We start from the raw sequence: 17,638 nt of genomic DNA on the forward strand, positions 1-17,638 counted from the left end.
GCCAGACTTATCATACTTGTTGTCAAAGAGCAGCCCAGGCTTGATTAATGACTGGCTAACTGTGTGGCTAGAGCTGAATGGTATTGGCATGTAAAACTGGTGAGCGATTTAATGTGGTAACAATTCAAAAGCATAATCAGGGTGTGTGCAGTCTCCTATGATGCTCAGAAAGTACTTAAAAAATAAAAACTGTTTCCAAGATATTTGGAACTCCTTGGATTTTCTAAATAGTCCTTGGAATTATTCCTAAATCTCAACTAACTCAACTTTGATCATGATTGCAATCGTTAGAAAAATAAATCATTAGGTTTTGCTTACAAACTAAAAATAACTCCCAGCACCCCATATAGTGAATTGGTGAAAATCAGGTATTTTTTTCAAGAAATCTAAAATTTTGTTTTATTTTTTTTATTTGCTTCATTTTTATTTTTAGCTCTGGGCATCATTATTACAATATCAGCCAACACTAAAGCAGCTTGTGCTATTTGTTTTGAAAGGATTCTTAAGGTGGATACAGGGTGAGGGCGACAACACCAGCTCAAGGAAGGATCCCCTCCCCCCCCCCCCTCCTGTGTCTTTTCATAATTTTGTTAGTGCAATGTAGTTTAAACAGATGGATCTAAATAGAATGGATTTCTGATGAACAATATGCTGATAAGACATCCAAAGAAATCGTTAGTTAATTTCATTAATACACATGTATATGGTTGAAATGGGGGGGGGGGGAATATATGTTCTTGTTTGAAAAACCTTTGTTTTTGTGATCTTGTAAAATGTTTGTTTCGGGATTATGGTTTTTGAGGGTTATTGCTTTTATTCTGAATTAATATGAGTAAAATTTAGCTACTGAATTTCCTGCAGCCTTATTCCATTTGTTACTTTAATAAGAAGGTTATCCAGAGTTAAACAAGTTTACTTCCCGCCCTATGTCAACATAAATTTTCTGGCCGCAGCTGTATCCTTCTGTCAATTGTCTCAGGCTTCAGAAAGATTCATTTACTAAAGCATAGTTCTTCAATCAATAATGGTTTGTATTTAGAAATGGATACAAAAGCTAGTCGGAATGGGACTATTCGGTGCGGCCGTTTTGGCGCTGCCGTTTCGGCGCGAAACCCATTTCGGCGCGGCCGTTTCGGCGCGACCGTTTCGGCGCGGCCTATTTCAATATGACCTGTTCAAAATCGAAATTGTCAGCATTTAAATCTGCCAAACATTGCTTCAAAATTCAAGATATCTTTTGTTTTTTTTAAGTTTTGTAAAAAGTTTTATGAAGTAATATTTTTAAAGGTGTATTTTGTTTTCTTTTTTATTATTAGTTGATAACATGTAAGTTCAAAAACATCTTCATAATTTTTTGAAGTAGATAAGTTAGAAAACAGCATTGACATTTTTCTATGAAACGTAAATATAAAAATCCTTCAATTTAAATTGAATTTTTTTTCGTTGCTGATCATTAATTTGTGCACTTACTTAAATATCTTTTCTGTAAAAAATTTTAAAATGTCAACTAATAATAAGATGAATTTTTTATATTTTTTTTCGGAAAAAGTTAACGTGTTGAGAAACTCACACGTAACCCTGTTCTCTACAAAGTTAAGTTGTTTAGTGTGCTTTGAACACAGGATAGACAAGAAAAAACTTTATTATGTAAAGATTATTATTATTTATTGCTTTTAAGTTTCATAAGGACTAATATAATGAACAAAAAATATTTTAAACTTTTTTTTTAATAAAAATAAAATATTTTGTGTCTTTTTAGTTCCTGTAACTGTTCTATAGCACTAAACTGTCAACTGACTATTTCGTAACAAAAAAAAAAAAAAAAAGACAATAATAAAAAAATAATAATAATAAAACTTTTTTAAAAAAAAGTAATCTACAAAAAATTTATAAATTGATTACAGAAAAATAATAGTGTTTAGAGCTGACTTTAAAAAATAAATGATTTTTTAGTCAATAAAAATATCAAACATTGCCCTAAATTTACCTTGATGTCCGTACATGGGTTTGTAATAGTTAAGTCGAGCTTTTTGGTTAGTTTGAAACGTGTTTTCACGTGAAGAAGACTTATGAAATTATTTCCAATAGCTGATACAACAAAGAAGTAATCACCACAGAAACACAAAACGACTCAGCATTAATACAAAAAAAAAAAAAAATTGACAAAGAGGTAGGACTGGTACTGGCATTATTTGCTAATTTTTCAAGATATTTTCTTTTATGTTATCGCAGTAAAACATAGGTGGATCACATATGCCCCCTCTTTTCCCCCACTGTAAATTTTAAAATAAATTTTAACTAGCTTCTAGAGTGCTAAATTCACATTCTTCTTCCAGAAATCTTTCTCCTTCTTTGATCTAAAATTTCTGAAATTCATCAAGTTCAGAATGCAAAAATCTGGCGCCGAAACAGCCGGCGCCGAAACGGTCAGCGCCGAATCGGCCAGCGCCGAAACGGCAGCGCCGAAACGGTCGCGCCGAATCGTAACAAACCCAAAGCTAGTACAGCAATGTTTTAACTTGTTGATGTTGCACTTAAGGCCAATAATATTGAAACAAGCATTAAGCGAACATAAGACCTGTTTCTAAATCTCTTTCAAAAATATTCTTGCTTTTCAAGCATGCATAATTTAAAATTTGCTTTTACTAAAATTTTTAAAAAATCAATATTTTTTGCTAAATTCAGTCAAAAATATATTTTCTTTGTTGCAGGTTCGAAGAGCTTTTCGAAATATAAGAAAAACACTTCCAGATATTCTGAATGTATTAATACTTTTCTTTTTGAGCATATCACTGTTTTCTTTAATGGCTCAAAAACTTTTCCAGAAGAGGTTAGTTTTGTTTATGATACTTTGTTTTTTAACCCACCTGGTGGCAAGCTGGTGTGTACTCAAATTAGTCTCTGAAGTTTAACATTAAGTGTTTGTGCGTTAGAATTACTTGAAACTTTTGTCTAAGAAATGACTTTGAGGCACTTTTAAAACTATTCTAACACAGTGTATTTTACACTTTCTAATAGTAACTTTTTCGAACAAAAAAAAGGTTAAAAGTTTTGATTTCACTTTTTTTCTTAACAGGAGAAATTCCCATTTTTACATTTATGAATATGTTGTAATTTTGTTAATATCTTTAGTGTTGAGAAAATGATCAGTCAATAAGTCTTCAACAAAAATGCTTGTGCAATCTAATAGCTTATCATTTTCATTTTAGCTTTGCTAAATGATTTAATCCTGGAGGAAATAGAGGAAGTATTAGTCACTTTAAAGGAATGAACTAAGCTTGATTTGTGTAGTATTTCTGAGTAATGATTTCATATCTTTTGTATTTTTGCTTCATATCTTTTTCTTAGACATACAATTGTAACCATACAAAGACACAGTTTCTTTCTATATAAGTATCTTTTGTTTTTGTTTGAAGTAGTTCTTCAATTGAATACTACAACTTTGAACCTGTTATTTATGAAAGAAATTTGTTTCTGGTGGAATTTTTTGAACATGTAATTATTAAAGTATTTAAAGTAAGCATTATGAAGCTCTGATCAATGCTGTTACAAAATCAGCTTTCAATATCTTTGCTTCAGAAAAACAGCTGTCCTATAAATTGGGAGATCAGATAATACACACTTCAAAAATTTTAAATTTTTAAGCTGTTTTTCTTTAGACGATTGCCAATAAAATAAAATATTAAATGCATCAAATTCAATGCAGAGAAATATACAATTCAGAATGAGAAAAACAGAAAAAAAAGAGAATGAATTTTAAATGAATTACCTCACTTTTTATCATGTTTCAAATAAAAAATTCTGAAGCCAACCCAAGTTCCTATTTTATTTATAAACATACTCTTGTATATAGTAGTGGATTGTGGGGCAAAGGGAAATATTTAAGGTGACTGAGCTTTTTCAAAATGGACTGGAAATTTGTTTTGAAAAGTACAGAATATAAAGAAAGAGCATTGTATTTAAAATAAAACTTGCATTGAAATAATATCTTTTATTTTTGGCAGTAAATTTGCTTCTGCTTTTTGGCAGTAAAGTTGCTTTTGGCAGTAAAATTACAGAATATAAAGAAAGAGCATTGTATTTAAAATAAAACTTGCATTGAAACAGTATTTTTTTTTTTTTTTCGGCAGTAAATTTGCTCTTTCAAAAAAAAAGTAGATTTTTTTTGTAAATTAATTTTTTTATGGGGTAAGTGAAAAATGTGTGAAACATTTTTCTAAGGAAGTATTTTCTATTTAGTTATAAAAAAATAGTTTTGATGAAATGAATCAAGAAATAAAAGGTTGAATGAATAAATGAAAAGATTTTGAAACAATAAATGAACAATTAAATAAAAATAATTAATATATGAAAGAAAGTAAAAGAATGAATGAATTAGAAAATAAGTAAATGAATGAATAAATAAGATACTTAATAAATGAAGGAATTTTAAAATGAATGAATTTGTGATGATTTTCAATGAATTTGTAAGTGATTTAGTAAATGATTAAATTTGTAAACAGAATAAACTATTTCAGTTTGCTCCATCCACTTTGCCGCGCATATGATTGGCTAGTTGTACAAAGTATCTAAAATATAAATAAGCTTAATAATAACTAAATAAATGCTGCACTGAATATTAGAAGATCTCAATCAATATTGAAAATATTAATAACAAAAACTTTATCATTTTATTATTCCAAAAATAGTTTTTAACTAGCAACAAATATCACAAAATCCGAAATCAATTTTGAAAATTACTTGTATTATCATATGCTTTAATCTTTGACAGTATTTTTTTCCCCGACTAGAATGAACTACATGTGCTACTACCAGGGTTGGATCCAGAAATTTTTGTAGGGGGGTTCACGTTTCAGTAGATGAAAAACTAAATATAATTTGAACCTTCTTCAAAATATAGGATATCTAATAATATATATTATGACTTTCTAGTAAATTAACTGTTTATGTATTCAAATTAAAAATATGCAAAACATTGCAAATATGCGTTTTGAAATTCTTTTACAATGCAAAAAAATGTGAAGTTATGTAGAACATGCATTTAAAAAGCAAGTTTTGCTTCTTTTCCACCCTTTAAAATTTTCAACCAAACGAGAGCCTAACCGTTCAATGTCGTTTATTTTTTAAATTGAATTTCTTTATATTTTCTTCAATTAGATCTGCAAGGTCAATCTCCACTTAAGCTTCTAGTTTCTACAAAACCTACAAACTACTCCTTGTTCTTTTCTAATTCATATCCCAACTACATTGGTTACCTATACTAGTTTTTCAGAATTGTCATTCAACAATAACAATAATAAGTTAAGAAAAAATTAAACAAAATTTCATCACAGAGGGGTGAGTTGACCTTTTGACCCTCCCCTGAATCTGCCCTTGGCTACTACATAGTTGAAATATTACCACAAAGGTGGTGCTAAAAGCAGACTAAATATTTCACCATTTCACTTTGCCCCACATTCCCCTACTTGTAGTTTTTAAGTTTAACACTCTATTTTAAAGCATTTCTTGGTGTTGATTTAAGGTTTATGATTAATATAATGGCAGTTTACCTTGCAGACTATTTTGGATTTTTGAATCTATTGCAGACTGCTGAAAAATTTGTTTGAATGAAGCTAAAATAAAAGAAACACTTCTTTTTATTTGTGTTATTTATATATCAACTGTGATCAAAATAAGTTGGGGGGAAAAGATTTGATATGGGATTCAGTTTTTTAAAGTATCATATTTGCTGATTAGATTTGGAAATTTTGGCATCCAAATGAAATAGTTAGTGGCAAAATGCAGCATACAACCACTTATTTCTATCACTGATTCCATGATGTAAATTTTTTACTCTTATTTTAAAATATTTTGTGAATAATTTTCATTATTTAAGAATTTAAATGCTTAATATGTGTAGGGTTACATATATATACAAATTGATTTTGATACACTTTACAGATCTTTGAAATATCCTGACGGAACACCTTATTTTGTAAATTATCTTGACATATATTTCAAGCTTTATGTTTTGGTAACAACTGCTAATAATCCAGATGTTATGTAAGTATTTTAAATGTATATAACTACCATTATTTGAATGTTTAACTACATTATTCTTTCAAATTGCTCTTGCGCTTACACAAAACATTATAGTCAATATAAATTTATACTTTTTAGGATGCCAGCTTATGATGAAAACAGATGGTTTGCATTATTTTTCATTGCCTATCTCATCATATGTCTTTACATATTTATGAACATTTTTCTGGCTGTTGTTTACAATAATTATCGGAAACATTTAAAAGTAAGTAGTGTTTTAAGCTTATGGCAATTTTGAACATAGGATTAATGCACATTTGTTTCTTGAGAAAGAATTATCTTTTTATTGTATTAAAATGGCTATAGAAACACTCTGATGTAAATTTCACTTACCTTTGGTTAACATTTTATTTAAATGCTATGAGTAGCTTCATTTTCTATTTCTGTAAAGCACACAATACGCATAAATGTTTGACGAAATGAATAAACTTACATTGGCGGGGGAAAAAAATCCCAACACCAAGACAAAATTGCCATAGAGTAGTGAAATTTTTACAGAGCAGTTGTCTGGTTAATATGTTCAGTTAGTTAAATTTTTAAAATCACTGGTTAATTTAAGCTCAATAAAATGCATTTCAAGTGTGAAATACTGTTACAATAGCTGATGTGACCTCCAGAATTGAATTACAAAACTGCAGGCATGGGTATCTTGTGTCATACAGCTGCCAAATGTCACTTTGTGGTATGGAATTCCATGCTTGTTGTGATGATACTTTTAAGTATGCTTACTCAACTGCAAAACTTACTCTTGTGACAATTTTACGTAGTTTCCCTCTTGTTTCAGATTTTTAAAACATATAGTGTGTTTCTCAAATGATCAAATTCAGTGTTAAATAGTTGCTTTTCTCAAGTTGTTCTTAAAAAGCCTGTACATAGCTCTAAATGAAATATTGTATAAGCAAGCTTTTTTTTTTGTTGTCTGATTTGCATATCCTATGCTGAAAATCATCCTTTTTCTGAAATATATTTTTGACTCATTCTTAATAATGCCTTTTCAATTGCATTAAATATCACTTTAGTGTTTTCAAGTTATAAGAAATAATGAAAAGCTGCCACTGTAATAATTTACATTGGCAGCAATAATTTACAATAATTTCTTTGTTAACTTAAATTTGTTTTGCTTTTATTTTACATCGCTTTAATAAAGAACACATTGCACTGCATCTTATGCAGAAAAAAAATATTTAAATTGTCTTGTGACATTTCCTTTTTCATATGTAGTTATGACTTGAGGGGGAGTACAGTGGTCATAGTTACAAAGTAGAGTGAAATCCTGTTACAACGAATACCAATACAACGAAATATCCGTTTCGGTGAAATAAATTTTCAGTTCCAATCGAATTGCTATTACATTGCTTGATTTCCATGACTACAAAATTTTTGTTGCAACAAATAAAACTTGTGGTCCCCTGAAGTTCCTTATAGCGGGATTTTACTGTAATAATAAAACCATCATAAATAACCATAATATTTAAAAATGCTCAACACAGCTAATTCTTTTAAAGAAATTGGCTTTAGTTGAATCAGATTTCAAATTTGTGATGCGTTCATTGAAGAAAAATTGGCTCACAAAGTATTTCTTATTTTCCTCATTGATTTCACCAATGTCTTTAGGAAGGTGTGATAATTTCCAATGTTTAGTTAGTTTACTGCTAGTAAATCTGCACAATAAACTTTTTTCCCTTCATCTTTCATCAACTCCCAATCATCCACAGAAACACTAAGTGGTTACTGATGATCTTGGTTATTTGCAGTTGCAGAGTCTTTTGATTGAATTAAAGTCATTTCTGCTTTTTATCATGAAAAATAAAACTTTTTCACATTTGAAGTTTTTTCAATCAAAGCTTCAACATTCTTTAATTGGACTTGTTTTCTATTTTCTCTTGAATTCTATGCAACTAGACTGCATTCAGCTGAAACAGGAAAATATGAATATTTTGTTAAGCAATTTTATCCTATATAGTTTGGAAAAAAAGTCTATCCATTATAATATTAAGATCTGTTCGCGTCCGTCTGTCTGTCTGTCTGAAGAAAGATGTTCTCTTGAGAACCGCTGCGAATCAAGAGTCAAACAAGATACCCATCAATTCGAAATTGTCCAAACAAAACAATAGGACCAATCTCATAATTGTGAGACTTTAATTAGCAGAGATATTAATTAAAATGTTAATTAACATAACGTTATTCAGGAATTTTTATTTCTTTCCTGTTGCCATTTTGCATATGGGTGAGCAAGTAAAATTCTAATTATTGTTTTAAAAGAGATTTTTTTTGTCTGCTGACCAAATCTTAAAACAACGTTTCCATCTAGAATATCATTTTGAATTAGTTTAAAATTGGTTGCTCTATTCGGACATAGCATTTATTTTATCGTCTGTCCTTTTTTTATTTTTTACATTCAACGTTCTTAACTCTTTTCAGCATATGAAAGTTGTTTCTTTAGCTATGTTTATTGATTGTAGTGTAAGTTTATCATTCACCGGCCTCATATTTTGGTACATTTAGGATGCGCGACTAATTATGTTTATTTTGTTGGACTTTTTCCCATCACATGGGTGAGTTTTTGAACTGTAATAACTATTTTTTCCCTTCCTGTTTCTATTTTTGAAATAGTTTGTATCGTTTAAAGAACCTGTTAAATTAAGATTGTTTGGATTTCTTTAAGTGAAAGAGTTGAACAAAAAAAAAAAAAAATTGTTTTTAAGGATTTTAACTAAAGCTAAATTGGAATATGATGATTTGGTATTAAATTAATGCTTATTCGTATTTATTCAGTCTTGGTGCTTTAGTTTCACTTAATCAACCAAAAAGCATGTGTCATTTCATGTAAAAAGCTGATTGTAATTGTACATAAATATTTCAGATATAGTCTATCATATGTAATTCATTTTAATGTGAGCACAGATTATAGTTGATAATGCATATATTTTCGTCTTTTGTGCTGATTGAAAATACTCATAGCTTGTATCATTGATAACTATGATTAACGTTATAGAGATTTTTGCCAAAAATATGCTCTACCGGTGTATTGCAAACCTTGCATTACGTGTATTTATTTACTCCTTAGCGCTTTAGAAACTGATGTCAGAGTAATACAAAAACATCAATTGGACATCTCTTTCATTTTTTAAGTAGCCCGTGCAACGCCGGGCACGCAGCTAGTACAGTGAAACCTGTGTAAGCTGACCACTTGCGGTGCAGTACTTTGGTGGTCAACTTAGACAGGTGGTCAACTTATAAAGGGGGTAATGATTTTTTTTTTTTTTGTCATTTCTTGCACCATGTCATTTTTTGACTGTTCAACTCACTTTCATTGTTTAACATTACTTTGAAACAATAATTTAAAATGTTATTCAAATATTTTAGAGGTTATTTTTCTCAGAATGACGTATAATGTATCATGTAAATTTAAAATTTCAGTAAATTGATCAAAAAAAAATCATTGTTTATAAAAGTAATTTGATATTAATAGTTCGTAAAAATTCATAGCTAATCAAAAACAACAAATTTTTCGCTTATTTTTTTTTTCTCATATACATTTAATACATTTATAACCATGATGATCTACTTTTCAATAAAATAACTCCTTATTGAAGTTTGGTGCACTTATTAGACACTAGTTTTGGAAATTCCATATGTGTCAGCTAATTTTCTCTGGATTTCTCCCTTTTCAATTAATTTTAATATTTGATGCTTTTTTTCAATCTCAAGTTCAACTAACTTTCTTTTTGAAGCCATTTTATGTAAAACTATGACACAAAGAGCAACAAGCTGGTCTCTCATAGTTCTAAAAGGCAGTTGAAAATGAAAATGTCCTATTTCTTAATCCCTTGCACCAGAAATACTGCAATGCAAGTAACTTTTACTCTAGCACAATTCCAGTGTTGCCACAAAATATTGCAACTGGTAAAATAATACTTCGTACTTTTCTACCGACACATGTTTTCATTGAACAGAGAGTACAATCTCAAATAGGCACACAAAAGGCAATCTGAAATAGAAGAAAAAAACAAGGTCGGAGAATAAAAGGGTTCTTTTAGTAGTTTTCCCATGTGGTTAAACTCATAAGGAGGTTAAGTCATGCTGTTTTATTAAGTTGGTAAAATGCTAGTCTGGCATCGAAAATATTCTTGGAAAGCTATAAAATAAATAATATAAAATAAAATAATTTGCTACATTAAGTTTTAAAAAATAAACCAAGTGGTCAACTTACAAAGGGTTTTTTACACTACTCCAAACCAAATTTGGTGTACATTAGTGGTCAAGATAGACAGGTGGTCAAGATAGAGAGGTGGTCAAGTTACAGAGGTTTTCCTTCATTATATAAGATAGGACAAATTCCGTTCCTGACAAAAGCGGTCAACATAGACAGGTGGTCAACTTACAAAGGTGGTTAACTTTACAGGTTTTACTGTACTATTAAAAACCTGTGCGCATCTCTCTAGCTGTGTGTGTGTGTAACCCTATGTCCTCCAAACTGACAATGTCTTCCAGGCCAATCCTGGTGCCATTAGATACAGGACTTCCAGGGGAAGCCATTCCGCCCTGTGTCCCTTTAAACGTTAAGGGGCCGGACATCCAGTCCTGAGGATATCCTAAGGACATCCTCACCCCGGATGTCCTGCAGATATCCAGGGGTAAAAACATTAAAATCATCTATGGTTGCCTGCCGCATGCAGCGTTGAGCCGCCCCAGGTGGAGAATGGGGGTTGGCGAGTGAAGCAAACAAGTTGGAACTCCCAAGTTACTTTATTAAAAATCAGAAGGAAAAAACATTTTTTAATTAATCTTTGTCTAATTCATCAATGTAGACAAAATGGTACAAGTTCTCAACATGTATTGTTGTTAATATTTAACAGAAGTCTTTTTTGGACATAAATTATTCTACTAAAATAAATTGAAAGCTGTGATCACAGAAAAATTATAAGAGTTTGTCAAATACCGGAGTACAATCTTTGCAGTAATTTAAATCTATGTATTTATTACATTTAAGCTCAGATGTATGTAATCCCATCTAACTTAAAAACAATACATGTTACGTAAAATTGATATTCAACTATTATCTGCCAATGTTGAACCTAACCTATGATTACTTTACCCCATCTTACACAAGTTGTTCTAAAATATTATATAAAACGAATCCAGCCTATCAGTTATTGTGGAAGTGTTCTTCAGACTTGTGACAAGCTTTCTGTACAGCCAATCTGATGAAAATTCTAATGATCAAACTTTCAGTGAAGTGTAAAGAGGTGTTCAGATTCTAAATGTTTCTTGAAACAAATTGACTTTTTTCACTATTTAAAATGTTTCCAGCATAAAACTTTTGAATTTAAAACTAACTCCTAATTATTTAAATCTGATTAAAAAAAATATGATTCTCTCTTCTGTTTATTTCAAAGATATAGCATTTATTTAATCCATGCTAGGGTGGTTCTTTTTTTTTTTTTTTTGAGCTTCTTAAGTCTAAGACACCCCCTATTTTTTACTTACTAATAGTATTATGCTGTAAAAGTTTTAGCTTACTCAAATTTTCAGAAGGTGCTCAATGACCCCTTAATTTAACATTAGCCGTAGTATAGAAAATGTCACAAGTTTAGAAACATTTCATTTCCCCAGTTATTTTTATGTAAATATACTCAGGAACATTCAAAATAGCGCCCCAAGAAAGAAGAAAGGTACAATTGTGAAATTTTGCATATAAGAAGAGTGACATCTGATATGCAAATGATCCAAGTTTGATGTCAATGCGTATGACCATTTACCCTACCGTATCGGTGAAATCGGGGAAAAGGTGCTATATAAACCAGTGCATAATTTAAGATTTGTAAATGTTACGATGACAGCCGGATTTTCGGAGAACCTTAATGAGTAAAGGATTCCAAGTAGACGAGTTAGAAAACGTGTCTCACAGTTGAGCGAGTTTGAGAGAGGTTTGATCATCAGCATGAAAATTATGGGCTGGTCGACGAGTCGTATTGCTGCCCATTTGGATCGTTCGAAGTTTTCCGTTAGAAACTGTTGAAGGGAGTGGATACAAGATGGTACCCAAGTGCAAAAAAAAACCAGTCTGGAGCGACTGGGAAGACCATGAGGAGAGAGGATGGAAGGATTGTTTGCAGTACGGGCTCGTGGACCTCACAGTGACTCGTTTCACCATACAGACGGACGTAGGGGTAGCAGTTGTTCCCTGAACCATTTCCAAACGTCTTGCGGAAGTAAATCTGCTGACCAAGCGCCCTTTTCATGTACTGCCTTTAACACCAAAACATGGCAACTCCGTCTGCAATGATGCGAAACCAGAGCAATGTAGGATGTCACTGACCGGCAAAAGGTGGTGCTCAGTGATGAATCCTGATTCGTTTTGGGGTCAGATAATATCCATGCACAGATGTGTAGGCACCCAGGAGAAAGGTACCAGTCCACCCATTCTATTGCATGACACACTACCCGCACAGCGGGCAAACTGGTCTGGGAAGCTATAGCCTATGATAACCGGTCTACTCTAGTTGTGGTACGTGGAACCTTAACGATCCAACGTTATGTTTATAACATTCTGCAACGACATCCAGGACCATTCCTAAGTGGCCCTCTAGGAGCAACTTTCCTACAAGATAATGCTCGCCCGCATACAGCTAGAGTTGCTCAAGACTTCTTACATCCTTTTGAGACTCTTCCATCGCCAGCCCGCTCCACCAACTAGTCCCCTATAAAGCATGTATGGGATCAGCTGAAATGCCAGATGTCGCCATGCTACTGTGTGCAAGATTTAGAAGTAGCTGTTCAAAATTTGGGGGTCCATCTACCTCAGAACAACATCAGACATTAAATCAGCTGAATGTCGAACTGTATTGCGTCATGTATTGCAGCAAAAAGAGATCCAATGCGTTGTTGAATTAGCATTGTATTTATCTCATTTCTCAGCCTGTATTTGTTTAATTGTCTAGATTTTGGGATCAAGTTTATCTCTCATCTGTATTATCCCGTACGCTAAATTTCACTTCAATGCTTCCTTCTTGGGGCGCTATTTTCAATGTTTCTGAGTGTAATTATTTTATTGCAATATCTGCATATTACTAGTGTTTATAGTAATATATAGCATTGTTTTTTCAGTTCAATTGATTTTTTTTTACCCCCTCTCCATACATATGAAGTTTGTGTTAAGGGGTTGAGCACCCTTATTCAGTTGAAATAAGACGCTAAAATTCTTCCAATATATTACTATCCACAAGTCTAAAAATTTTGAAGATGCCCCTTTATCTAGAAGAAACATTTTTTTACATGTATTTTTTGAACTACCCTAATAACCACTGTACATTATTGACCGCTTCAGCTCTTCTGACCCCATACATTTTTGTGCTATGTATTTAATATAAATATGTATTAGAAACTCGAAGAAAACTATCAAAAGATAATGCTTATTAATTAAAGTTGTCCTTTTAAATTTATGGCATGAGTAAATAAAATCTAGAGAACTGAAAACTTTTTCCCTTGACGTGAGGAGAATCTTTTTTTTTTCCTTTTCTTTTTCTGTTTAATTGTAAAATATTATTTTGGTGCACTTCTGTGTAGTGTGAAACATGTATAAACTTCATTTGGTATTTCATTTTCAATCTGTGAGTCATAAGATAAGTGTTATATATTCATGTAATAATATTTTCTTATAGGAAATACATATTCATATATGCAGATGCTGTATTTTATAGGTGAGGTGTCTTCAGTGTTGTTGAATGGCTACTAATTTTTGTTCTTGTCATCCTGCTAATTCTAGCACTCCACCCTTTGTAGAATGTGTTGTGTCTTTAATTTTGCTATGAAACATAAGAGGACAAAATGAACTTATTATTGAAAATTTTTAAACTGATTCTTTTTCTCTAAACTCATGTAAAATCATTTGCAAAATTTGTTTATTTAGACATAAAGAAATAAGCTACGTTTTTTTTTCTATTTTGTACATTACTTTCAATATAACCTGCAAGCTATCAGCAGTGCTTAATATAGATAAGATGTATGTAACTATACCAATAAGATGTATGTAATGAATACTATATGACTCTTCAACTATCTCAAAACCTTATATTAGCTTATACTGCCATTTGCCTGCCCACAGCAGTATTATGTAGCTATTCATTCATGCATAAAATGCCTTGGATGGTAACACTTTTTTTTCAATAATTTTTTGTAACAAATAATTTCAAAAGTAAATATAAATACAGCTCCATGATGTGTAAGCTTACAAGGCTCAACACACAGACCGTTTTTTTTCTTTTTTCCTTCAGTAAGCAAATTCTTTAAAATTGCAACATTTAATTTTATTTCAATTTTAAACACTCCGTTGCATTGTTTTATATAGAAAGAATTCATTTCCTTAGTGTCCTAGTAATATCAGAAATTTAATAAGAATTCGCTTTGCACAGCTAAAAGTGAAACCAGTATGAAGGAACTTTAACAGTGTTCGTGCTTCCATTTATGATAAAACTATCAAGATGCTAAAGAGGCAAGATATATGAAATACAGTAAAGTGAACAAGAGAAAACTTAAGGTACTACTGCGAAACAGTAGTTTGGTCCAAAATATTAATTTTATGTCATTTTTAAATAAATAAAAGGGGATTAGGAGGTAGTCAAAGAGGGAGGGTAACCAAATTTGATTTCTTCTAAGATTATTAAAAATTGTCTAAAACAGAATTTTAAAAATTTTTATGTTTGAAAATTTCCAGGGGACGGTTTTGAATCATATCCATGGTTTTGAATCATATCTCAATGTCACAAATGGAGTCTATAACTGTAAATTTTAAATTTAATAATTTCTTGAAATTTCTAGGGACAAGCCCTTGAAACCCTATTTCCTTTCACCATTGAAATTTAGGTTTTTCGATTCTGAAAAATTGCTATGGGAGACTTCTGGAACCCTCTCCCACTAACAACATCCATGCTCATATAAAACTGTATTATTTTTGAAACTTCAGGCTTCAAAAATGTTTCGGATGAGAGCTCCAAATACCATTTTTCCTTAATGTCATCAAAATTAACCTGAAATTTAATTTGTAAGACTTGAGTTTTGAAAAATTTCCTGGAGAAAGTCTTCTATTTCAGAACCCCATCTCTTCCCGTAACATCATTGAAATTGGTCCAATTGCACACACATACGACAATAAGAAAGGGGAGGGGAGATCATATGTGTCATAGTCGAGCACAAATAGGGGTGTGGAGCTCTCCAGTGGTTTATGTTCGAAATTGAAGTCTTCAAAACGCTGTTCTCAGCTACCGTCAGTAGCATAAAGGTGGTAGGGATCTTAACCCTCATGACCCTCCTTCACGATCGCGTTTGCATAAGTCTCTATTCCTCAAAGAAATTCAAAGCTGTTTTAAACTTCATTCCAGCTGGTGCATGAAAAAGAAAAATTTTCTAATTTAGTAGAAAATTTTATCACCAATAGTTTGGTATGGGAAAAAAAGGAAGTTCGCTTGGATATAAGCTGAATTAGGTCTATGAAGAACAAGATGAATCTCAGAGAAAATAAACTATTTGCAGAACTACCTGGAAGTACACTTGAAGTTTGCAAAGAGGATATTTATTTTTTCCTTGCTTAAGATTTTTTTGTACACAAATTAAAGTTCTGACCATGTGAAGTTAATATCTACTGAAATATCTTTTTTCACCTTAGGTTGATTTAAAACATGTTTGCAAAAATAAACTGATTGAGATGGGATGACTTTTGTCGATTTTATACGCATAGGAAATAGATATATTCATAAAAAGGTCGACAAAATCACAATTTCTCTTCACAGAAATTTAGAATTTGTTTCTTTCGATATCTTACTCTTTTACTCCAAGAAGAACCAAAACCAATACATAGCATAAATTAAGACTTCATTTTTGAACATTCCAAGCTTCATGAAAAATATTAAATTTAGCTAACTCATCTTGAAGTAACTGGAAATCATAGATATAGCACATGTTGAACTGCAACCAGATTGTGATGAAAGTTAAACATGCACAAAGGACATAAGCAAAGGCAACTGTATCCATCTATAGGTACCACCAAACAAGAGATCAGATTACCTTTATAGCAGAATCTACTGCAGATGTAGACATTAGTAACTTAATAAGATTTCTTACTCCACAAAGTATGGCAGCAGGAGGTTTTACAACCTTCCATAATCAGCATACATTTTAACCCAAATATTTGTTTTTAAATTTTTACAAATTTGCAATAATTTTTTTCTCTGTTTAATACATGCTTTTGTTTATACGTAAAATATATTTTGTTAATACGTCAGGAACACGCTATGTGCAATTCAAAATTTCTTGGTTGTACCTTGTTTCTTGGATAGGTATATATTTTTTGCAACTGAGCATATATTCATTTAACTTTCTCTCCATTGGTTTTATTTATGAAAAAACAAAAGATGTATTTGTTCAATTCACAGTTACACTCTACACAGCAATGCTGTGCTAATAAATTTTGTGGGTTTCTTCTCATAAATATTTTTCCTGCTGGCTCAAAATTTAAAAATAAACGGGAAACTATTATGGAATTACACTTTTTATTGACAAAAGAAAAATAATTTGTTTCAATGAAAAGCTATAGTTAGCGAGACAAAACTCCCAGATTTTGACTTTGATTCCGATACAAAACTAAACATTGGATTGTTGTATAACAATGCTTGGTGTTATCACCAATAACTTTTCTTGTATTGGATAAGCGTTTGAACTTGAATTTGATTGGATACATTCTCCATTATTGATTGAAAAAGAAAACTTTTCATTTAACGTATACGAAAATCATTGAATGAAAAAGTTATTTTTATATAAAAGTTTTGTGTAAGAAAACAAGTTGAACTTCCTGCCTTTTGATAGTTGCTTTAAAAAGAAAATTTACTTCTAGTTTAGAGCTATGAATTTTACTACAAAATTTTTGTTTGAGACCAAAGCTTTCAGCATAATATTTCATAGCCTGTACAGGATTCAATTCCACTGCTGAATTACTTATTAAAAGAGGTTGCATTTTATTTTCTCTTCAACCCTAAAAAGAAAATTGCCCCATTGTCCATATTAAATTCTTTTTTATTGGGTGTCCTTTCAAGTGGTATAATTTGTTTATTGTTTTGAGTAATAAAAGGCAATAGCACTAAGAGCTTGAAGCGGATTTATTTTCATGTATTTCATTATTAGATTTCCTCTTTGGAAATATTTTATTTACTTTCCTCTCTGTAGGCTTGTGTTTCAGTAGAAGAGGATAAAACTAAAAATCTGTGGTCAGGAGTATGATATGTATGTGCACCTATGGGGGAAATCTCTGCTGCAAATTTCTCGAAATTAATACTTTAAAAATTAAGTTTTAAGCCATCTCTGTGCATGTATTTGTGTGGGGGGAGGGGGGTATGATGCTATTCTCTCTGGATTCACACTTGTGTAACTTATTAATTATATATGGGTGTAGAATGTATTCTGACCTGGAAAGAAATAACCCTTTAGAGTTAAATAATGCTTATTAGTTGGGGCATTCCAAGGTATTTTTGACATTTATGTAGAGTCCGTAACGTGACCTTTTTTG

General features: G+C 31.3%; 1 protein-coding gene across 1 annotated transcript in view; it reads left to right on the forward strand.

The window, feature by feature from the left end:
- The window catches only part of LOC129231852 (voltage-dependent L-type calcium channel subunit alpha-1S-like), a 43,974-nt gene that overhangs the window by 11,630 nt on the left and 14,706 nt on the right, over positions 1-17,638 (forward strand). Inside the window, exons 5-7 of the mRNA XM_054866234.1 lie at positions 2,712-2,830; positions 5,941-6,042; positions 6,160-6,286. Coding sequence (XP_054722209.1) covers positions 2,712-2,830; positions 5,941-6,042; positions 6,160-6,286 — 348 coding nt within the window. The remainder of the gene's footprint in view (positions 1-2,711; positions 2,831-5,940; positions 6,043-6,159; positions 6,287-17,638) is intronic.

Source organism: Uloborus diversus, chromosome 10, assembly GCF_026930045.1.
Source record: "Uloborus diversus isolate 005 chromosome 10, Udiv.v.3.1, whole genome shotgun sequence".
Classification (NCBI taxonomy): Eukaryota; Metazoa; Arthropoda; class Arachnida; order Araneae; family Uloboridae; genus Uloborus; species Uloborus diversus.